This window comes from Lissotriton vulgaris, chromosome 1_1 (assembly GCF_964263255.1).
Source record: "Lissotriton vulgaris chromosome 1_1, aLisVul1.2, whole genome shotgun sequence".
NCBI classification, from domain to species: Eukaryota; Metazoa; Chordata; class Amphibia; order Caudata; family Salamandridae; genus Lissotriton; species Lissotriton vulgaris.
Genome location: NC_141685.1, coordinates 49,249,230 through 49,273,250, shown reverse-complemented (window position 1 = coordinate 49,273,250; position 24,021 = coordinate 49,249,230). Strand labels below are relative to the sequence as shown.

Below are 24,021 nucleotides of genomic sequence, written 5' to 3'. Positions count from 1 at the left end.
ATAATTTCCGCTTGGGGATGGAAAGTATTGTCCTTTCTAGGTATTGCAATAGCGATCATATTCGGTTGCTGCCTCTGTTTACAATGTGGCCCTGCGATTTGCGGCATTTGTGCTACCTCTTGTATTCCTAGTCCCAAGCCCCGTTCTAAATCCTGTTCCAAGAAAATTCGAGACGAGCAAATGATACTGTATGAAATGATAGATGGTATCATGAATATTGATGTTTCCTGATGGAAACGTAGTGACAAGGAGGGAATGTGGAAAAGTAAATTCTGCCATGTTCTGTGTCCCTACGCGTCCTCCATCATATGTTATGTGTGCATGATTAATATGCATATGTATTCCCCATGTTCGATTAAAGACGCAATTATAGTTGTGTCCACCTCTAGTATGCCTGTTTCCAGTTCTCGTGAATACTACGAATATCAGGCCTATGTAAAGCTACGTTGCCACGTTTCTCAGTGTGCACGTTATTTCATTGTAAAGTCCCCGTTCCTAGGCCTCAAAAGGGCCCGGACACCAGATTCAGCTCCTGTCTCCTGAAGCCCTCGCTGAGGAGCGACACGGCCCCCACCTGTATCCCTGACCCTTCACTTACTTCCTGCCTCACAGTGCCCGGTTCAGCCTGGCTCTGCCTCTGAGTCTGCCAAGAGTATGTTATGATTCTAGTTATCAGTCCAGCCCTCCTTCTCTGCATTCCTAAAGCTACTGAATCGCATCAATAGTTACCGTCATAGTCTAGCCTTTATGTCTCCATGTTAGAGAAATACTGTATTTTATGATCATTTAATATTCTTCATCTCGCACTACATGTAGAATAATGCATGCTCCAGTCTTAGAGTCTGTTAGCCTTTCCCCTCCTGACTTCTAGTTTATATCAACATGTTCTCTAAACATCAGATACTAGATACTGTTTAGGTACATGTCGCCCTGACTCTCCAGACTTCAGTCTCTGCTCCTAGCACAGAGTTCATAGCCCCCAGCTTCTCCTAGTAACACGTCATTGCCAGCTTGCACGCACCATTAGGTTAGAGGTCCCGGCTCCTTAGGTAGCCCCCTCCATGTTTCCGCCCCATTCATGACATATTCTGTTACGTTTGCATCACATGTCTATGTATACGCCCTGTTACACCCACTTTCACCCTTATCTTTCGCGACTGCTACGCGTCACACCCTTTGCTCCACCCACTGCTCCGCCTATCGTATGTACTGTAATGCAACTGTTTTACTATATATGCTTGTGTACTGTTATTAAATGTTACGCCAGTCCTTTCCCCAGAGCACGCCGATTCCGATCCTGCCCCCGGCAGCGCTGCCATCCTATTCCTGTGCAGGTTGTCCTGTTCCTGTCCTTTATGCTGTAATAAACCTGCAAACTCCTACTACCTCGAATCTTGACTCTTATTTATTGAGCTATCTGTTATTGCTATGCCTAGTCAAACCTAGATCCGGTATTATTTATTTATATACCACAACTGGTTCTATTAATGGTGGTTCAATGCTGGTGGTAATGGTGCTGGTGTGAGTATTGATAATGGTAAAGGTGGTGGTAATAATGGTAGTAGTACTGGTTCTATTAATGGTGGTTAAATGCTGGTGTTAATTGTGCTGGTGTGAGTATTGATAATGGTAAAGGTGGTGGTAATAATGGCAGTAGTACTGGTTCTATTAATGGTGGTTAAATGCTTGTGTTAATGGTGGTTTGGTAATTGTGTGTCTGAAGGAATTTACACAGGTGGTAATCCTGTTAATGGAAATCTTACATGTCTGAGTACTCCTGAAAAACGTCTGCTGTTGTACTTTTTTCAGGCGTTATTAGTCAGGTCTATTGAGAACAAACATTTGAATGTGCTTTATCAAGTACTTAACCCAACCATGAAGGGGTTGTGTGTACCTCTGAGGGGGTTTTAGACTCTGGGAACATTTCCAGTGAAGGAGCTTGAGAATGATCTTACTTTACTGAGTCTAAGCGGTGTAAGTATGAGTGAGTCTGAGCCACGCAGAGTGCGTCTCCACAGCCCGACCCCCGACATACTGAAGCCCTGAGCGTGGTTTGTCAAGCACCAGAGGCAGCATCATGTCAGAGGCTGATCGCCTGTGAGCAGTCTAGGAGGCCAAGTCCTCTGCACCGGCTGCGGCCATGCTGAATGGAGGAGGCATCTCCAGCTGGGGTGTCTCCTACCAATGGCGTAAAGAAACTTGAGGGGGTCCCCTGCAAAGTACATGTAATGGGCCACCTACGCTCTGGATCCAGTCTGGAGTTCTTATGCCAGGAACCTGCCAGTGTGGGAGGGGACCCCCAGAGCTCAGGACCCCACGCACCATGTGGTCCTGCGGGGGCTTTTGTTTCACCAATGTCCCCTACCAGAAGAGGGAGCAAGAAGGAAGCATGCTGCAGGCCCCCACTGACTACTTAGAAAGGACTAAAGTAACACTGCTAGGGTGAGAACTAAGAAACAGGCAGAATTTTGGAATAACTGAGTGCACAAATGTTTGCAAGGGGTAATCTGCAGCCGGACCTTGATACCGACCTTGGAATGCAAACCTGAGAGGGGGACCTGTTTAGTACAATGAAGGAGGGACATCATCGAAAAGGAGGAAGGAAGCCCAGGGCCTTACAAGCACAGTAGGCCAAGTGCAAGGAAAGTAATTGCACCTGTTGTGTGTAATACTAGCTTTTATATGTGTCTTAAAGTACCTTTTCTTCATCAAAGTAAAGCACTGGGTTGGGTAGTAAGTTATTGCGCTGATGGCTGATTTTTTAGTTCTGAGCTTTCAGCACCCACACCTACCTCAACGGAGAGCCTGAGACTTGTCACTAGAGCTACCATGGAGAGTCAAGTGCTGACGGGGTTGCAGTTGACTCAATTTGTAGAACCACTGTGGAATAGACCCGGGGCATCACAGGCAAACAATCCCACCCTCAAAGGCTGAAGCCAGGGGGCCCCTTCTTGTTCCGTGGCCCCTCTAACAGGGTTTAACAGGCATAGAATAGGGAACAAACACAGGCACAAAACTGAATGTAGAGTCTGAAGGTTTAACACAAAGAGACACAAACCTGAATGTAGAGTCTGTAGGTTTAACAAGAAGAGGCACAAAAATGAATGTTGATTGTATCTCTGTCTTTGACTCTGTACCGCACCCCACTCTCTCTGGCTAGGAGTGTGTTACACAAATACTACATAGGTGGAACATTTACATGTAACACACAGAGCCACATACCTACACATTAAACATTTATGGGTAACATACAGAGGCACACACCTGAGAGTAGAGCAATTCATCACCCCGGGCCTCATGATTTCTTGAGCTTTTGGTCCGAAGTATATGTCTGACATTTTGAGAGTCTTCTCTCCTTGGCAATGCTTTAAACAAAATGAAATCGCTTTCAAATTGACTATACTATAATGGTACGATACTATTTCAATGCTCTGAATATTGTCCATGGCCCTGGAAGTGATCTCTTCATCTTGAGTCTCATGCAAGCAGTGGAAAGCATCCAGTAGCAGGCTTTCCTCTTTTGGCTCTTGAAGCCACGCTACCAGGCCAGCTCTGGCGCTGGGAGATATTTTACACCCTAGGATTTTCTCTAGATGGTGCAATAGTTCCTTGTTGATCAGGCCACATAAGAATCTCACTGTTAGCATTAAATGGCCTTTTGTCTCCTCACTATATTCCTTCAATAATTGCTTTAAATCTCTCTGAGGGTTTAGTGCACCCACATCCAAGTCAAGGATGTAGAACAGGGCTGCAAAAAACTCCTGAAAGCTGAGGTGGATGAAGCTGTAGGCTGTGTAGATGTCAATGTCTTGCTGGAAGATGGTCTGATTGAGAAACAGCGACTGGATGTCTGACACTTCGAGGCCGGACTGCGTAAGGTCCTCCTCACCAAAGAGGATTCTCTGCTCAAAGATGCCATTGAGTGCCAGGGAGCAGAGCTTCTCCAGGCTCCTTCGCATGTTCTGTACCGAAGCATCACTGTGGTCCCTCAACAAAGTGGACAAGAAGAACAAGTAGACAGATGTTGTGGTCTTTGAAGAATTCGTAATGTCCTGGAGTCTGTCCAGCTGCTGCTTCATGACCGTGCACACGATCCAGCAGACGATGGGGAGGAAGCACATGGTGTACAGGGTGTCATTGTCTTCCACCACGGCGAGGGCTCGGGAGGCCTGTTCATCACTGGCAAAGAAACCACTGAAGTAAGCCTTCCTGTGCTCTTCTGTAAATCCCATTATCTCAGCGCAAAGATCAGCCTTTATGCACTGCTTGAGCCGTGCCAGAGCCGTCAGACGTGTGGTGATGATGATGGAGCACCGTGGCAGGATATTTCTTCTCAACAGGTTACTCAGAGTGACTTCCACAGGATTCTTCTGCCATGGATCCCTGCAGAGCTGGACCACCTGCAAGTCGAGAGAGAACCTGAGCTCATCAAAGCCATCAAGGATGATCAGTATCTTGCTGGGATCCGCCAGCAGCATGCTCGCTGGTACCGTCCTGTCGGGGCAGCAGGCTGCAATCACACCTACGATGCTTATATGGCTTCTGACCTCGTTGATTTCTCTGCATCTGAGGTAGAACACGTAATCAAACACTCCCTGGTAGATCTCTTCTAGAGCCCAGTCCAGCATGAGTTTTTGGGCTGTGATGGTCTTCCCGATGCCTGCTGGCCCCTGCAGGACTACGGTCCTGGGTCTGTGCCCATCCTCCATGGGATCGAAGAGAGCGTCTAAATGAATGTAGTGCTTGGCCAGGCCGTCCATCATCGCTGTGTGCCTCCTTCCACGGGACATGACCTCGTGCTGACGCTCCTCCTCGTCGCGAGGGTTCTGGACAATCAGCAGCTTTGTGTACCTTTTCTTCAGTGGGACCCTCTCACCCACCCGGGCGTTCCTGTCTTCCATCAGTCGGTACCGCTCTACAACATGCTCCATGTATCTCCTCCTGAAATCTGAGAATAAGAACATGGTAAATATCTCATGGACACAGATTCAAATTCATAAACATCAGCAAAGCAACTTACAGAAGGATATTTTAGTTTATTTGTCTTTAGAAATTTACAAACTGCTGCCCCAAAGGAACTCCTGGCGCCAGCAAAGACAGATCAGACAGGAAATAAAAGGCAGAACCATCCTGGGTCAGCGTTTAACAATTCAATTTACAAGGGACTGTTCTACAAGTGATGCAGATGTAGGTTAGAGCACATTCCCAGCCTTTGGTGTCCAATGAGACAGAGCTCCAAGGCCTGCAACCATGAGGAGGCTTCTGGGAATCATGAGGAGGCTTCTGGGAATCATGAGGAGGCTTCTGGGAATCATGAGGAGGCTTCTAGGAATCATGAGGAGGCTTCTGTGAATCATGAGGAGGCTTCTGGGAATCATGAGAAGGATTCTGTGAATCATGAGGAAGTCTTCTAGGAATCATGAGGAGGCTTCTGGGAATCATGAGGAGGCTTCTGGGAACATCAGCAGCTCAGGATGTGAGGGGCTCAGTAAACATGGACAGGAGCATCACTTGAGCTTCAATTGGAGAAAGGCAGGGCCCTGCCTGAGCCTTGAAAACACACCTCTTGGCCTCAAAAGACTATGAGTATTGTAGGCGTGTCCAGAAATAGATCTGTGGCAGAACTTTCTTTGCTCTACAGGTGAGTTAGGAAAACTCTGAACCTCCTTGCAGAGGAAAATACTAGAGCCAAAGGGACAAATGTACCTGCCGGGATCACAGTTTTTAGGATCTCAGAGGGGATAAGAAAAGTAACTTCCTAGAGATGTCAAACTCCAAATGTTCTTATGTGTGATTGAATACTTGCAATCATTACATAATAAAGCATTGATATTAAAAAACAAAGCGCCAACACACAGCTGGTTGTACTATAAACCTTTATGAAGGCTTCTTTCTCATTCACTTAGCTTCCTTACTGCCAACAAGAGAGATTTTACCAAACTGGGGGTTATTCACAGGCCCCTTGAGCCGCCGGATTTTTTCCATGTTGAAAGTGATGCCCTGGCGGCGCAAGGAGCTTTAAATAAGCCCCTTAGAGTTTAAAACGGAGTCCGAAGGATTTAGGCAACTAATGACGGCCCGATGACGAGTTCTTATGCGTCGTAAATGGAACCGATTTTTAAGGCATTCCTTTCTTTCAATCAGTAAGGCCGGACACATGCAGAGCACATGTGTCAACATTTCTTCTGCGTGATCACAGAGTCTGGGCATGAGGTTTACCCCACCCCCTTCCCTGTTTACCACATCGGACGGGGCCGCAAGAGGAAACAGGAGGCGAAGTGACAGGACTTTAAACTGTGGGGCAGATTTACAAGAAACTGACGCATCTCTAGAGATGCGTCAGTTTCTCTGTGCCAGCCTGCGATGCCCTTGCGCCACCATGGTTGCGCCGTATTTACAATACGGCACACCATGGCGCAAGGATTGATAGATGTGTCAGAAATTGACGCATCTGTTGGGCCAAAAGTCACGCATTGCTGGAGTTGTGTCGCAAGCACGACGCAAGTCCAGCAATGCATGTTGAGGCCTATTCTTAATGTACTGCATCACTCCTTACTCCTGCTTGAAGCAGGCGTAAGGTTTTGACGCAGTGGCATCCTAGAAGTGACGCAGTGAAGTCATGTAGATTTCACTGCGTTTACTTCTACAAGCCTTTACTGCAAGGGAACGCCCCCCCTGCATACATTGTACCTGGTGCAGGTATATTGTGACCCAGAGCTTACAAAGTGACACATGTCCCTAGATGCGCCTTGTTGTAAATTTACTGCATTTTTTACCCCACGGCTGCATCCCAAAAGTGACTTAATGGTGGCGCAAAAGTGCCGCAAGTAGGTTGTGAATCTGATCCTGAGTATTTAGGACCATCCGGGGTGTGCTGGTTGCGTCAGTGCCTGCAGGTCCCGGCAGCTCCACAGACCCTGTTTTATTCAGGAGTTTTTTAAAAACCTGTGAAGTAACTGGGAAGATGTGCGTCACAGCTGGTTATTTCAGCCCACAGCAGTTTATTTCGAGACTGTTCTTGTGTGGAGCTAAGCTTGACACCACATTTTAAGAAAGCTCCTCCCCTTGGTACATCTTGCTATGTTTTATAGCATTTTAAGACACCTAGTGTAATTATACAGATTCATGCCATTATGTAGGTATAATTCAATTGCCCTTATATAGGCATAGAAATCACAATCATATTTAGACAAAGCCCATGCAGTCCAAATACAGACATGGATACTTCCACTAGTTCCAAAAAGCCACAACGATTTCTTGGAAAACTTAGCTTCAGCAGTCAGGGACATCCCCTTTCTTGCATATTGATTTGTCCTAGAAATCATGGCGTTTTCAAAGAACAACCATTCCCTCTGGGTTCTTTGATGACATTATTATGTCGGACTTTACGTCAAAGCAGGCACCTTCAAGGTATAAGTATACCCACACTTGCCCTAGCAAACACACGGTTGTTTGGAGCAGTTCGGCTATCTACTTGCCACAGCAAGTGCCGAAGGAAGCCTACCCTCCAGCTGACGCACTGACAGAGAGGATGCCTTTCTCTCGCTGATAATCCAGCTCCAGTGTTTCCAAGCTCCCCTCGCGGGGTGTTGGGAAATTGAGTCCCGAGACAAGATACCAGACCTCCTTCATTCTAAGCCAAGGTACAGAGATAATTAGACCCTAAGAGAAATCTTGGATAGAATATTGACAAAGAATACTAAACCTATGCTATACCATACTTACTTCATCCCTCGTACCAGACTTAGGTTAGGTACATTGGGGTATGCGTATTTTAGAAGCACCAGTTGAGTACTTTTAGTCTTTGTTATTTATGTATGTGTTTTATGGCTTAGAAACCATACCATGCTTTTTTTACAGTATTATTTCATAATACTCTTCGTACTGTACATATTATACTTTACAGCTGTTAGGATTGCAAGGCTTGGGTGCTATAGACGACCTTGACATGTGTTTTTGTCCTCAGGTTTCCCCTTGTGTCCTGTTCACATAGTCCCTACTGCATGAATCCACATGCATGCAGATACTTTTTAGACGCTCCCTTGCCCACGTAAAGAGACGCGTCGAAACGTAGCTGGCTACTGTTACGGTACCATGCCCCCTTCCTACTTCCTGGTTTCGAGAGGCTCCTTCAAGCAGCGTTCACTGCTTTACTCCTGCCTCCTCTCGGCTTCTGGATAACATACCCTTCTTCCTTAGTTGTTTTGCCATCCGTCATGATAGCGGGTAGTTTCCTGTAACTTCCGTATTACCTCCTACCCTGAGAACTTATTGCCCCACCCCTAAAGCTCGAAAACTCTTTGGAGGGATTCCTCTTCTGCCAGTGAAGCAGGCTGTTTCTGTTTTCCATTTGCTGTGGATTCCGCTGGCCTGGACAGTCATTTCTGAACTTCTCTTTATTTGTTAGAAGCCTGTTATTGACGGGCAGTCTGGGGCTCATCCTTCCTTTTTCCCTACTGAGAGAGAGCTCTCCGCTTGGATCGTTCCCCGGGCCGGGTGTCTCCCCTCTTGAGTGTGTAGCTGTTGCGCTCTCTGTCCCCCGAGAGAGCCGGCCAGTGCACCTCAAGTCCTTCCCCTTTTATGATATTGTATGTTTGGCGAGTGTGTGCATCATTCCACGAGTCCTACTCTTTTAGACCTGGCATCATATTCTCCAGGCCATACTCTTTAGCAAGGACCCGTTTCAAGACAACCCGTGGACTTCACTGGGGTAAGTGACCTTTATGGTATAAAAACGCATGGCAATGTATTAAAAGGTCGCCCTTTGGATAGTATTTAGTGTGTTATTGCATGTCCTGTTTTCTTACAGCCCTGACTACACCAACCAGATCTGCACCCACCCTGTTGCTTAACCCCTCGTATGGGGAGAGTGGTGGACACTCCTTGGGTTTTCCCCCCATACTTTTAGGGAACAGTTGTCAGAAGTGTGTTTACTGTTGCATTCTTGGCTCTGTTTTCTGGAGGTGTTGGGACTCTTCTTCGTTCCCGTGGAATCTGGCTTGTATCCTTTGAACCTTGACAACAGCCATTATTACGATTGTAGAAGTTCATTTCTTTTGCATGAGAAAGAAGACTGGTCAATAAACCTTTTACTGAAAACGTCCGTCTCTCTATTTCTCATCATCTCTGATGAAACAAAGCATGCACGATTGACTGAGTAAAATATCTATCTATTGTTTCCACGACTCTGAAGATACGTTTTATTCTTGGGAAACAAAGTTGTCATGTTTAAGCGGTTGTCAGAAACTAATCCCTTCTTTTTTATTCTAGAAAGTTTCTAGTGACCTCTGAGCTAGCTGGCACTCACAATTAAGTCTAATATATTCGATAGAGACCTAGTCGACCTAAGTCCTACGTCAATTCTATAGGATATATTATTCCAATGCGCAGAGCCTATTGGAAATATAGGAACTACACTACATGGCTCCCAACGTTTGGTAAGGCACTAATTTAACACTAGATACTAGAGTAACTCAGTCGTGCTTTTCACAGAGACCCCTTTTTCCCGTAAAATACTCCAATAGACATCTGGAGTGGGTGAAAGGATAATATCCATCATAACTTAGTAGGAAGAGATTCCTATGTATTAGTTTTTGGTTTGTTCAACATTGAAGGATACAGTGTTCCAAAATATTGTGCACCTTATCTTTGTTTCCTTGAAACGTGCTCTGCAAACTTTCATTAAACAATGTCGCTTAACGGCAAAAACACCGCAACCAGTGGAGCTGCAGTAGCTTCAGCTCGACCAGGCTTTGACGTAACAGGGTTTAATGAAGACAAATTGGATGCTATAATCATCCCGGAAAACTTAAGCAAAACTATCACTATAAAGCTTATAACAAATGGCCTATCATCAAGAGGTGGTAGGGTAATTTTTGTCATAGAGGCTCATGAATATCGGCAGACAGAGGTATTCTATTAATGGATTATCTTCCCAGAAGCAAATCCATTAACACATGTGTTCCTCTTCTACAAAGTAGAGGAACCTCCAATGGAATACACTCCTTTCGAGTATGTTGAAATTCCAATAACATACCAAGAGCATGCGCTCTGGTTTAAAGGCACTCTACAAAATCAAAATCATAACCAGGCTCGGTCCACTAGGTAGACCAGGAGCAACATGGCTGGTATTATCCAGCTATACACCACATCCTGCCATTGAAGAAATGTCAGGTCCAGAACTATTAGTTCAACTAAAACAATTAATCAAAATACATAGACAATTGGTTCAATATGTCATGCGGGCTCTAACAATCCTACCTCCTATAAGGATTCCACAACACACCCCTCACCAGGGGAACACTAATATAATTACACCACAGACTATACAATCAGTCATTGGTAAATTGCCCGCAAAAAGGGAACAAATTCCATTCTGGAAGGCTAAAAAAGTAACTCAAATCGAGGCAGTATTTCCTGATAGTACACCTCATGAGAAACACAGGATTTTAACAATCTGTTTACCAATGGGGATCGCATCACACCTGGAGGACTGCGACACTTGGGGTACAGTCTTTGCTGCAATCTACACAAAAACATATGGTGTTCCATTTATGGCTTTTATACCAGACGTCCTAAGACAGATTCAAAATGAATACGGGGCAGAGCCTGCTTTAAATCTGGGTATGAAATTACTAAAAGATTTCAAACAGGTCTCAGCTATAATTTTTGCTAATATTAAAGGTGAAGCAGCATCAGTGGTGATCCGCCAAAAAATAAGAGAATACGATATAACTGAGCAACCACATGAACTGGCCACAATAATAGAAAAATCCTATGAAGAACTAGGTAGAGATAGTTTGGGTGGGAAACCAGTAAAACCCCAACTAACAGAAAGTCCTGAAAAGGTCTTTATTAAAAATTCTCTCACTACTCCTAAAAAGAAGTGGGAAAACACTAAACAGATACTTCCTAAAGAGAATTCTCAATCCCGAGGTAGGTCTTCTCAAAAGGAGCCCCCTGAAAAGAGATATAACCTCAGGAACAGGGATAATTTGAGAAAACCTGATAGATATCAAGATACTGAAATACGTTCCTCTCGTACCTTTCAGACGTCCTCACAGAAATCGGAAAGAAGAGGACGGTCAGAACACAAGGAAGAACGCGTGAAGTCCAAAGACGATCAACACGTTCCAAAAAATAGGAAAACCCAATTCACCAAGAAGAAGTAAGCAGGTCTAAAAATCAGGCATGCAGAGGATCTTGAGGACACAACTCAAGAACGCGGAGTGGGCCCAGACAATGCTGGACAGAGCAGCAGAAGGTACCATAGCTCGCAAGATCCTGAAGGATCATCTGGAGACAGTGGACACGAATTAATGCATTCAGGTTGAAACTGCCAACACCAGGGTTAGCGTACCCCACAAGTTAACGATCTGGGCTCCCCCTTTCTCCGCCCGGATGCCGCAGCTTGAGGTAGGGGTCCCGCAGGGCTCCATACTGAGTCCTTCCCTCTTTAATATCTTCCTTACACCTCTTGCGGCACGGGTGGAGGAGCTAGGGGCCCAGATCATATCCTATGCGGATGACACACAGCTCCTGTTCACTTGTGACAGGGGCTGTGACTTCGATGGAGCAGCCATTCGGAAGTGTTTGGAGTATGTGTTTGACTGGTTTGGGAAAAACGGCCTCAAATGCAACTCCGACAAATCCGAGATATTGTTCTTTGGCTGTCTTGCAGGCCCACGATGGAAGCAATGGTGGCCTTCGGCCATGTCTCCCCCTGCCAGCGATTCGGTCACAGCTAAGAACCTGGGTATGATGGTCGACAACACTCTTTCCTTCAAAACCCAGGTTGCTGGCTTGACTGGGAAGTGCTTTGCCATCTTAAGGATGTTGCGTAAGTTTCTGCCCTATTTATCTTTGGAGCATAAGAAAATCACGGTGCAAGCATTAATTGGCTCGCGCCTAGACTACGCCAACATCCTTTACTTAGGTCTTCCTGAATATCTGCTGACTCATCTACAGATAGTTCAAAATTCTGCAGCCAGAGCAATCTTCGGTCTAACTAGAAGATCTAGGGCCAGCAGTCTCCTTGTCTCTCTACACTGGTTGCCGATTCGTAAGTGTATCTTCTTCAAGACCCTAACTACAGCGTTTAGGGCGCTTCACAATTTCGGCGCTGAATATCTGCAGAGAAGGGTCAATTTTTATCTTCCATCTAGACCTCTGAGATCTGCTGCCCAGGCCAAGGCTATCGTTCCAACAGTGAAGCGTGCTCGCTGTGGAGGTCGCTCCTTTAGTTACCTTGCACCCCGCCTCTGGAACACACTGCCCCTGACGCTGCGGGCATGCACCAATCTCTCGGTGTTTAGGAAAGGACTTAAAACTCACCTGTTTGCTTTGTAATGCTGTTATGGTTAATTCTGGCTATATTTTCTGTTATGGCTGTTTGTTTGCTGCTGGTATCTGGTGTGATGATCTTAAGCGCCGGGACGCTCTTTGGAGCAGCTGAGCGCTCTACAAAACAAACAGTAACATAACATATGAAGTATCGCTCCAGATGGAGGGGGACATAACTAGGAATGGGAGAAGCTCTCTAAGGGTTATGACATTCTTCTAGCTGAAAAAGACTGGCTACCTAAATTTGTCAGGAAGTGCCCACATGGCAAAGACATCATTATGAGGGAGAAGAACGCGGCAGAGGCACTACCTTACTCTTGAACAGGACACATCCAGTCCCCGAGTGAGAGAGAAGAATCCTCATATGCCCGTTCATAAGAACTTTTTAACTTACATAAAGATATCGATCAAATTTTAAAAAGGGATCCGATCTAAAGAGGAGACCAACTGCTATATAGAAGAAAGACTCAGTTACCTTGAGAAGTGGCATCATCTTCCCCTAGGTTAACCATAAAACCTGCAGTTTCAGTCCAGAGAAGGTTCACGGACGGCTGAGTTCTCCCCAGGGGTTGGGCCACAGGAACAATGGGAGATTTTTAATATATATCTACAAGCCGGTGACCCCAAAAAGACGGCATGTTCTGATGAAGGTGGTACAATATCTAGTAGTACAACACCGAAACGCTTCGACACACTTGTTTCCAAAAATCCAAACAAGGCCAAGGGAGTAGCAGATGTTATTGTATCTTCAACACTGTATACTTTACCACCAATATTTAAGAAAGGGCCAGTGGATGTAGAAAAGTGGCAGGAGTATCCTAAGGCCACAGTGTTAGGGGGTTTGTGAATAGGATTTATTTGCTTATGTATTGTACCAGTAATGATTTTTCTTCTCCTGTGTTGTATAACTTTATTGACTGTGATATTGTTTTCTTCGTGCAATGAACTGTGATTTATTTGTTTAAATTTTACTGTACCCGTTCAAAGAGTTGTCTTTGGGTTTTTAACTGAACTTTGTGTAATTTGGTGTACATCAGGAGCTTTTTATATTTTATTTTTTACTTTATACAAAAAAAATTAACAGATTGTGAACGTTCACTTTTTAGTGTGGAACTCTTTACCTAATGTTCCCTTATACTGGAGATTTCTGCCTGTGCTAAAATGCGGGAATGAATGACTGCATGATTGGTTAGAAACTAGATAGCAATATAGTAAGCAGTAGCTATAGTGCATACCCAGGGATTTCCCTTTGACCTAAAAGACATCATTATGCCAGCCTTCTCAAATCATATTCCAATTCATAAGAAATACACATATGCCAGAAAATGGGCTGTAGCCCAAGCTCCAGCATTATGTAAAAATCATGTAGGATGGGATGAGGACTCACCTCACAATAACATCCAGTTAAAAAATCAACCAACTGCTCAGAGGCAGAATCGAGTTAAGCAAGAAGCTAAAAAAACAGGTCAGGGAGATAATAGATCAACTTCAATACCAGGGGGTGATTGAAACATGCACCTCGTCAATGAACAATCCTTTGTTTCCTGTCTCCAAACCAGACAATACATACCATCTAGTTTTGGACTACAGACATTTAAACTCATGTTACAAAACATTTCCAGTACAAAATGCACACAGTGCAGCAGTGATGAATAACATTGTACACAAAAAATATAAAACGACATTAGATATTTCTAACGGTTTCTTCTGTCAAAATATTGCACCAGAAAGCAGGTACTTGACCGCTTTCTCAATTATGGGGACACAGCATCGCTTCTGTCGTCTCCCCCAGGGATTCAAGAATAGTCCAGGGTTATTTTTCAGCCAGAGTAACAGAGTTGCTACAAACGTATGATGATGAGGCATTATCTTATGTCGATGACATCTATCTAACAGACGATGACTTGGACAGGCACTTGAACAAATTAAACACCATAATACTTGGCTTTGCATCTGAAGGGTATAAATTCAATTTTAAGAAATCGAGAATCGCCCACCTCAACGTCCTTTTTCTAGGATACGAACTGTCAAGTGAAGGCAAATGCCTGGCAGCTAACTTTTTTGAAAAGTGTGTGCTGCTCCAACCTAACCAAATTTTGGAAGAACTTACATTCTAAATTACGCAGAAAGGGTTAAACCTCTCTACGAACTAATCAAACCTGATTTCAAAACTGTTAATTGGACTCAAAAACACACAGAAATGTTGCGTTTAGTGCAAACAGACATGTTAGCAACATCACATTTACAGACATGCGTAAACGTACGCAACCTTGTAATCCGAATCATCCCAGGAAGATGCGGATTCACGTGCTTAACCTTTAATGAAGATGAAAAGGTACCAATAGCTTTTAAATCACACTTGTACACACAAGCTGAAATGAAATTCACTTCTACAGAAAAAATTCTGACAGTTGTTCAAACTGCAGTAGCAAAAGAGAGAGCCCTCGCACAGGGAAAACGCATAATGGTTGTTACTCCTGTACCTGCCTTAGAGGCAGTGACAAAAGCAAGCATTCCAAATGCAAAGGCTTTACATCCGAGAAGGATACAATGGGTTAACTCTCTTGCTGCCACAGACGTTGAATACGTTTTTGACCCCTACTTGAAAACTTAAGAACTTCTACAATATGAACAAGAATGTCCTCTGCCCACTGAGATTCTGCCTCTAGAACAGTACAAATGTATAATTTATACAGGCTGATCAGCACAGCCCGCAATTGGGGACAAACAAGCTGATAGTGCTGCGTGCGCGATTGTTAAAGGTCGCTGGCACGATGGTAAATTGCGACCTATGGTCACAAAAACTCAATCTCTAGAAGATTGTACAGCTCAGTGAGCTGAACTACAGGCATTCAAGATGGCGCTTGAAAATACCGATCTCAAATTCCCCACACTCATAGTGTGCGATTCGTATTACTGCATTCAATCTTACAATAAATACTTGCAGAACTGGGTTCAAAACGGTTTCAAAGATGCAAAAGGTGGCACAATCAAGCATAAGTTGCTTTGGGAACAAGTAGTTCAATTACAGAAAGAACTACAAAAGACTCACTTGATTCATATACTGAGTCATCAACGTGATGGCGTTCACGTTGAAGGGAATTCATTGGCTGATGAAGCAGTGAAGGCAGCTGTGCAAACGGCTTCTGTAGCTGCAATCACTTGTTCCAAAACATAAATAGACAGCGAAATAATGCAAGCTGTCACTGCTTCAATAAAGGACAGTGGTAAAACACTACCAAAAGGCTTTTCACTCAAATACTCATATATAACTGATGCAAATAATGTTCCTTTTGCTCGAATCCCTGGAATGGGGGACAGAGTAATTCCAAACATGGAACATAGATTAGGACTAATTTTAGCAGAACTTGAAGGGCTCGCCTCTGCACACGCAGTTGTTTCCACCACAGTGTCATTATTAAAACAGAGATACCGGTGGCCACGCAGGAGGAAACAGACCAGAAACTATGTTTTGGAATGTGAAATCTGCCAAAAGATGAAGGTTTCAACAGTGAAACTTCCTGAGCAGACGCCCCTTTTAATTTCAGATAAACCATGAGCGTGCGTTTACCTTGACCACTGAGGTCCCTTACAGAGGGATGGTAAGTATAAATATATCATGGTCCCAGTGGATTCATGCTCAAGATTCATTTGGATGTGGCCTCAACGCTCGGCTGATGCCCAAACTGTTATAAAATATTTGCAAGTCTTTATCTGCACATACGCAATCGGCATGCTACATTCTGACCAAGGTCCTGCGTTTAGCTCAAAGGCTTACAAGGAGGCCATGGCCAGCTTGGTCATTGCATTGCGGTAATTCTGTAGTGGAAAGAAAGAACCGGGACATAAAGCAAATTTATAACAGCTAGGGTATTAGGCTCGGGTGACGGGTGGGTCAAACATCTAACAAGTGTCCAACATTATAAATTATCTGCCAAGAAATTCTCTGGGTGGAAGCGGTCCATATGAAATCCTTTTTTCGTACTAGAAACCTTGTCGAAGACCTCGATCGTCACACTTCAGTGATAGAACAAAAACCCGTTGATATCAAAGACCGTATGGCTGTTTTGCAGGACTTAAAAGAAAAAAGAAGAAGTCTAAGCAACACATTGCAGAAGCCAACGACCACTGAAGAAAAACCACCTGTCCCAGCAAGGCATGTCTGGATTCCAAAGATTGGGGATCTAGTCAGGGAAAAGATAGCGGATAAGAAGGAATTTGGGCCTTCTTACAAAGAACCAGTACCTGTTTTAGCAATCCACGGATCAAGAACAGTCTTACTGCCACCCCTTGCTGGAAGAAAGAGAACCGGTTTGTGTCAATCGACCTGGTAAAACCACATCATGTGGCCAATAATAAGTATTAGGCCGAGTGGACTCCAAATATGTAGCAGACGACCAAATCTGGCTCCTATCCAAGAGGTTCAAACTGAAAGACTCATCACCTTTGAAGAATCTGCAGTAAGAAAAGAAGGACTATGCAATAAAGCCATGGAACTTGTGCCTCTTGAGACCCAAATAACAGTTCGTCAAGACACTCCTGTTTACACTGATATAATATCTGACTATACTAATATGACAAAAGATCCGGTAAATCCAGTGATTTCAAGTAATCCTGATGCAATCCCTACAATTGACAGAATTGACTCTGGCTATTTCATCAACTTTGAAACATTTTCTAAGGATCCCAGTGAGCCTGAAACAACGCCAGCTAATAAAACCTTTAAAGAACAAGTAACAGAACTTTTTCATCAACTTGAAAAAAGTGATCTGGTTTCACCATGGATTGAATTTTGGATTGTGTAAGGCGTATTTTCCCTCGTACTTTGGCTGACTCTTGTACTATCTTTGGGAATGCTAATACATGGAAAATATAGTAAAATGGACATAGCAAGCAAAAACATCAACTTGCAACTTATTCCACACAAATCATCTCATCATGAACGAAGAGACTTGACATCAGTGAACATCAAAGCCGTTCCTATACCTGGTGGTATAGCTTGGGACAGAACTGATTATGACATTTAAGGTCCTGCAGAGCTGTTGAAGATTCCACATCAACTCAAGGTAACCTTGAGTGACTTTGTTTCACCCAGCACATTTTATGATGATCGCGACCTTGAGACTGTTAATAATATGATGTCAGACTTAGAAATGTCAGCAAAATTTATAAAACATGAATACTTAGAAGGTTAATCAGATTATGAACAAATGTACTGTTATAATCACTATGGTCGTCATTATTTGCACAAATCTGCAAACCCTAGAAATGTTATACTTTCAATCAATGGGAACATTGTCCAACGCCACCAAAGGGTAGCTCAAAAATATTCTATGAAAAATGCCCATACTTTTCAGGTTTTAATGTCTCAAATCCAAAACATTTCACTTTAAAAAGGTTAATAAGACAGGAATGAAAAGTATGTTGACTAACACTAAGCACATTTATTCTGTGGCCTTTTATGCTCAGCTGTCTACATTAGGCATTGACTTTTGGAAAGACAACATTGAGACAAAAACTGTCTGGGGCATAAAAAACTGGCAGGTGCAAGGTTTAGAAGCCCTGTTCAGAGCCTTATACCAGAACAAATAATATTTTTGAATAACACTGTGCAACAGACATCCTGTCTTGGCCTGGCCAAGATAAAAGATTTAAACAAACTCTCCATACCTATACCTACAGCTAATAATAAGAACACTACAGAGGGGGTGGTTGACGTAAAAACAATTTTACTTAAAAACAGAACTGATCCGGATTGTAAAAAAATGGTTAATCTGGCCCACAGACACACACAACTGTCAAGATAGATTCCTGAACAAAACACAAGGGTTCACATTCTCTAGGCCAGATCCAATATATGTCCAAAGACAACATCCAGGGATTGTAACAACATACAGTGTAGGAAAACTGTGCCTTGAGTGGCTGCAAAAATCTACACTAACAGAGGTAAAACAACACTTATCTTAACTTAAAGATGGCGTTGATTTAAGGGACTTCTTACGAGGTCCTGTAAAGCAACATTATAAATGTTTCATATACGCAGGTATATATGCCATTTATAATGAAGCTTGGAGACGACACAAGCATAGACTGCAGAACGAATACGAGAAATTGATCGTATTCATTTAGAGAAATCTCTCTCTGTAGTTGACAATGGGTTAACGACTCTGTCATCCAGAATGTATTCTTTGGACAGCATTGTATCCTCTGCCATAGACATAATGGAACAGGACTTGCTCATGCTTCAGCATGGACAGTCACAATTACGTTCTATAATGCTATTAGGCTGGACGTTACAAAATCTTCATTCTGGAAACGTGCTATGGTTTATAATCAACACCAGTCATTGTTTTCTGTATTTGACCTTACAGATAAACAAATCACTCTGGCACACAGAGGAGCAGACTATACGGTGCTGAGCATTGAAAAACTGGAAAGATTACCATTAACTGTTTCTGAGAAACCAGCAAGAGAATGGATAATACATGCGACAATCACTCTACCTGTGACAATTTTCCACTTTCAATATTGTTTGAAACATATACCAGCAAGCGTGTAATAATAAATATAATAATAATAATTCCTTTATTTAGATATAAAACATATCTTTAAAAGGTCTCACAAATCACATTGTATACAATTTTATAAAGTAAAAGAATGATTAAAAGAGAAGCAGACAATAAAATGTGGCTTAAAGCATGCCAGTTAAAACATTACAATTTGATTATTAGCCCTTCCGGTCTTTGCAAGTTCTATTAGAATGCATATTCAGATTTAGCGGTGAGCAGAGACCTCAGCAGTGTCCATTTTATCTAGGTTACGGTATACTTGCTGAATAAATTTGGCCAAATTTATATTTAAAATAATATTATCTAAAGACAAAGCAGCAGTAATGGCATGCCTACAGGACCGAACCCCCAGCCTGTTCCATTCTGGCTTAAGCAGACGCCTGCGTTGAGAATTAAATGTGGGGCAGAGGCAGACCACGTGCAAAATTGTTTCAGTTGCTAACCCGCATCCTCTGCATGTTGTAGCCTCCTTCTTGCGGCGCCAAGTGGGTAGATTTTGAAGAAAGCGCCAATCTCCCATTTTTAGAGCAATCAGACAGCGCTTTAGATGAAGTGAAAATGTTGTGGAGAGGTAGGCAGCAGGGGTTAGTTGTTTGTAGGAATTGACTACTGCCCAGGAGTGACTACGCTTTGTGACTAGAGCTTTGTCTGCAGCCAGAGATTTCATTCTTACACACTTTTTGATTATATTTTTAAAAACGGTCTGACTGGGGTTAAGGGCCCAGAGTTCGGCAGCTGACATTTGGTGAATATAGTCATTCAAGAGGCGGCCGAATGTTCCCCCTGGGTTGGTCTCATTGATTTCTTTCCAGGTTAGAGATTCTAGTGTACCTGGTTCGGCCTGTCTTAATTTGTGACACAGCTTAAGATAGGTGCCGACATTAGAGGCTTCATAGTTAGTTAGTCCTAGCTCTAATCTAATCTGGGCTGGGGAAGCGGTGCTCGGTAAGTGAAGTGCCTTTCTGTAGATTTTAGTGGTGTGTTTATTTAGGGCAGTATTCATTTTACCTTTAAAGATCTCTATGCCATATGAGAGTGTTGGCCCGATCTTTGCTCTAAGGACTTCTAGTAAGGGGGCAAGGGTTGGGCCTGAAAGTTTCTTTGATAGTTTGGCCACGGATACCCCTAGAGCCGTAGTTTTGGCTGCGATCGCACTGCTTTGCTTTGTGAAACTGCCCCTGGAGTCCAAGTGAACGCCTAAATATTTGTATGATTGGTCAATCGTAAGACTTGTTTTATTGATTGACCAGCCACCGCCACTGTAGCGTTTCTTACCAAATGGTACTATCAGGGTTTTCTCCATATTAATTTCTAGATGGTTATCAAACGTGTATTGCGACAGTGCGTCAAGAAGCCTTTGTAACCCTACTCTAGTAAGGCTAAACAGGGCCAGGTCATCGGCATATAAAAGGTTGCATAATGCCGCACCTCCTATTTTAGGTGGATGGCTATTTACCTTGTCTATGGTACTTGACAGGTCGGCTATAAATAGGTTAAAGAGAAGGGGGGCCAGTACGCATCCCTGTTTGACACCACGTGAGGTCATGATTTTTTGCGAGAGATGCGAGCCGGACCCTAACTTCACTCGAACCCAGGTGTCAGAGTAGAGTTGAATGATTGGGTTCAGTATCTTGTTTGGAATACCCCACTGTGTCAGTTTTTTCCAAAGGGCCGCCCTGGGTACTCTATCAAATGCTGCTTTGAAATCAACAAAGCAGCAAAAGACCAGCCTGCGTGTTAGTAAAGCTTTGTCGATGATAGTGGAAACTGCCAGTAAGTTTGTCATGGTACCTGAATTGGCAAAAAAACCCTGTTTGATTCAGAGGAATCAGATCGTCATCCTTTGTCCATTGCCTCAAATCCTCCAGAATTAGTCCTGCAAAATGTTTCGCCTCTATATCTAGTAGGGCGATTAATCTGTAATTGTTCGGCTTAGCTCGAGATCCAGCTTTGTGAATGGGGTGGATTATTGCGCCCCTCCATGAGTCTGGGATTGTAAATGACCTTAAGGTGTAATTAAAGAGATTTAATAGGACCGTGGACCCGAAGGGGATGTCTGATTTATATAGCCTTTGTGGCAGGCCATTCGGGCCTGGTGTTCCGTCTTGTCTTCCTTTTGTCACTGCTTTGACCACTCGTTCCTCTGTTAGTACAAGTACAGGGTTGGGGCCTGGGGTTGTACTGAGGGCGGTGTTCAATGATACATCAGCTCCATTCCCACGTACCCTCGGTGGTCTGGTGCAGTCGTGATGGTATTGTGCCTGAAAGTGAGCTGTTAAGTATGTTCCCCATTCTGCTTCCTGGATGTTGGCTGAGCCAGATTTTTTTAGGTTCAGGTCGTTGTGGTTAACAAGGGACCAGAATTTCCTTGAGTTTTTTTGCTTGTTTTCCCACACCAATTTTGCCCAATATTGGTTTTCCTGAGCCTGTTTCTCTTGGGAGACTGCCCTCCTAAATGCTTCCCGGGGAATTTTGAAGCCATTCTCAATGCATTGTTCCTTGCTCTCTTTAGTGGTTTTAAGACGGTGGCGGATGCAACTCCTGCTGGTGGTGAGCGATTTGGTCTCTGCGTAGTCGCTGGATATGATTTGATCAAATGAAGGCACAGCTGCGACCATTTCCATATTGGGTTGGCATCTTTGTCGAGGCTGCCTATTGTGAAGTCCTTGCTTGTTTTTAAAACACTCTGGCTGTTGGATTCATTCCATTTGAGGCGCTTTGTTTTCAGCTCTTTTACAGCAGTGGGCTTTTTTGGAATTCCTGAGTTCTGGAACTGTACGAACTATGCTGTACTGTACTGTGCTGGACTGTGCGTAGGCCGAGCGTTGTGTGGCTGTCTTCAAGTGTGGCACCCCCCTGCTCGCCCCGTCCCTCCTCCTGCACTAGGACCCCCTGCCCCGCCCCCACCCGCTGACACCACCACCTCTCCACCACCACCGGAGTCCGAGGTAGCTTGAGCAGTGTACTGGGTGAAAGCGGAGCCAGCAGGGTCTGAGCGGGACAGTCAGGGCCTGGGCTGGGTTCTGGGATGGGAGGCAAGGGGAGCAGCCCCAGAGCTGGTGGGTTCCCGTGACCGGCCAGATAGTGAGCAGGGAGTGAAGGGTGACTAGAGGGCGTGGGCGGTGGAAGGCCGGAGCGCCGGCCTGAACCCCAGTGAGAGCAACAGGGGCACAGCAAGCCATGAGGCACGAAGGCTACAGGAGCAGGCAGAGTGATGAACTGGGGGAGGGACTCAGGATCTCTTAGGGCTCTTCCGTGCTTGAACTATAAGTACGAACACCGAACGAACGCCGGGCAATCAATGCGTCAGGGGGAGCGGGGGGGGACCTGAGAGAAACCGGCCGCTCACCGGAGTGAACGGCGGTGATGGATGCGGGATGTAGCCTCTCTCTCAGTCAGACCCCGTCAGACCTGCGCCCCCCCTCGCATGCACCGGGTGTCTTACCGTGAGTCTTCCCGCGGATTTCTCCAGTCTCACCATCAGCCTCACTGCCTCTGCCTCACTGTGCCCCTCGCCTTTCGCCAAAGCCTGCAGCGCGTTCCCAGCTCCTCACCGGCTCACAGCACGGCAGTCCCCGCACACCGAGCCGCCGCCACCAACAGCCCCTCCCCTCACTGCGTTGCCACGCCTACCCGACAAGCCTGGTAGCCACGCTAGTGGGACGCGGCCAATAATCAACCAGCACACGGACAAATTGAGTTTAGCAATGAGGGGTACAGCCAGTGTGTATGAAAGGTTGGGTAAAGAATACGTAGTCAACCTGGGTATTACCATACACACACAGATGTTGGAGTAGGGGAAAAGAGGTATTTCTTAGTATTACAAACTGCAAAAGCGCACTGAGTGGTACACTTTTATGTCAGGGTATTAACTTACACGGAGCCTGCGACGGTTCTTCTAACAACTTATCCTGCCACTTGCAAGGTTCTCCAGCCACGGTGATAGATCCAATTTTTAGGCAGCTTTCCAATGAGAGCTACATAATGTTGAATGATCACAGCTGTTGTGGAATGATGCCAGGTATACACTATCTCGAAACTGTGTCAGCCAGGGTCACTTGCTGTATGCAAGTATTGTTTCTTAAAACTAAGACAGACGGGGAGTCGCCGTTATGGCCTTCACTGAACATCTCTTCTATTCAAATTGATACTTTAAGCAGAATGAAAGCCATTCTTTTACAAAATACTGTGCGACTGACCTCATCCAAAGAGACGTATGAACTACAAATTGCAAGGTCCTCTGCAGAGATACATGCCCTATTATCAACAAACTGCCCCATACATTTTGCAGAAATGTTAGGTCGTATCTTAAACATGTCTGATACCAGTGGTATTGTACATGTATTTAAGACAGTTTTTTCTGGACTGTTAGCACCTTTTGAAGCAGTCCTCTGCATTTTTCCAAACTTTGTGCACTCTGTGTTCGGCGGCCTGCCTCTCATTTTGGGACTCGTAGCAGGAATACTGTTTTTGTTCCTTCTGCTCTGATATGGCAAGTCCAGTCACCAGCGACACCCAGATTACCATAGAGAACACTCTCCTGGCAATGAAGTGTCATGAGCGCATGATACAGATCTTAGGCTTGGCTCGTTTGAGGGATCTGAATACCACGTGGTTCCTAACATTCAGACCAATCTGGCAAGATTGCATCTTACCTGTTCTACGATGCCTGCTATGTGGAGAAGAATGTGTGATAGACATCTGTCTAACACTTCCATCAGCACTGCCAACGGATGTTGATACTTTGCTTGGTTCGGTAATGGCTCATGCATTGTGTTGTCCCCAACGGTTACCAATACTGATGACGGCATTCATTGAGGTCTCACAGACGCAAACTACTGACGGTGAGATATGTGGATCAACAGGCACACAGGTACCATCACCATCTACTGCGAACATTGCTAATGCAGCTGACGCTGACGGCGATGCTTCTCATCTATGTACGATTGATCTACTTAACGAGGCAGTCCAACTTTCACCTACTGTGATAGACGAATTCTTTGCCAGCCTAGAAGATTTAACGTTTTCTCCTAACAACAAGAATGACTTTTGAAAGTTAGCACACAGCATTCTAGGAACTCTGAATCCGACCTTCACTTTTCAAAACAAA

The 24,021-nt window shown here is 44.4% G+C and overlaps 1 protein-coding gene across 1 annotated transcript in view; it reads right to left on the bottom strand.

Moving 5' to 3' along the window:
• LOC147737185 (NACHT, LRR and PYD domains-containing protein 12-like) overlaps positions 1 to 24,021 on the bottom strand; it is a 166,345-nt gene that overhangs the window by 71,443 nt on the left and 70,881 nt on the right. Inside the window, exon 3 of the mRNA XM_086923100.1 lies at positions 3,265 to 4,948. Within this exon, the coding sequence (XP_086779226.1) occupies positions 3,265 to 4,948 (1,684 nt within the window). The remainder of the gene's footprint in view (positions 1 to 3,264; positions 4,949 to 24,021) is intronic.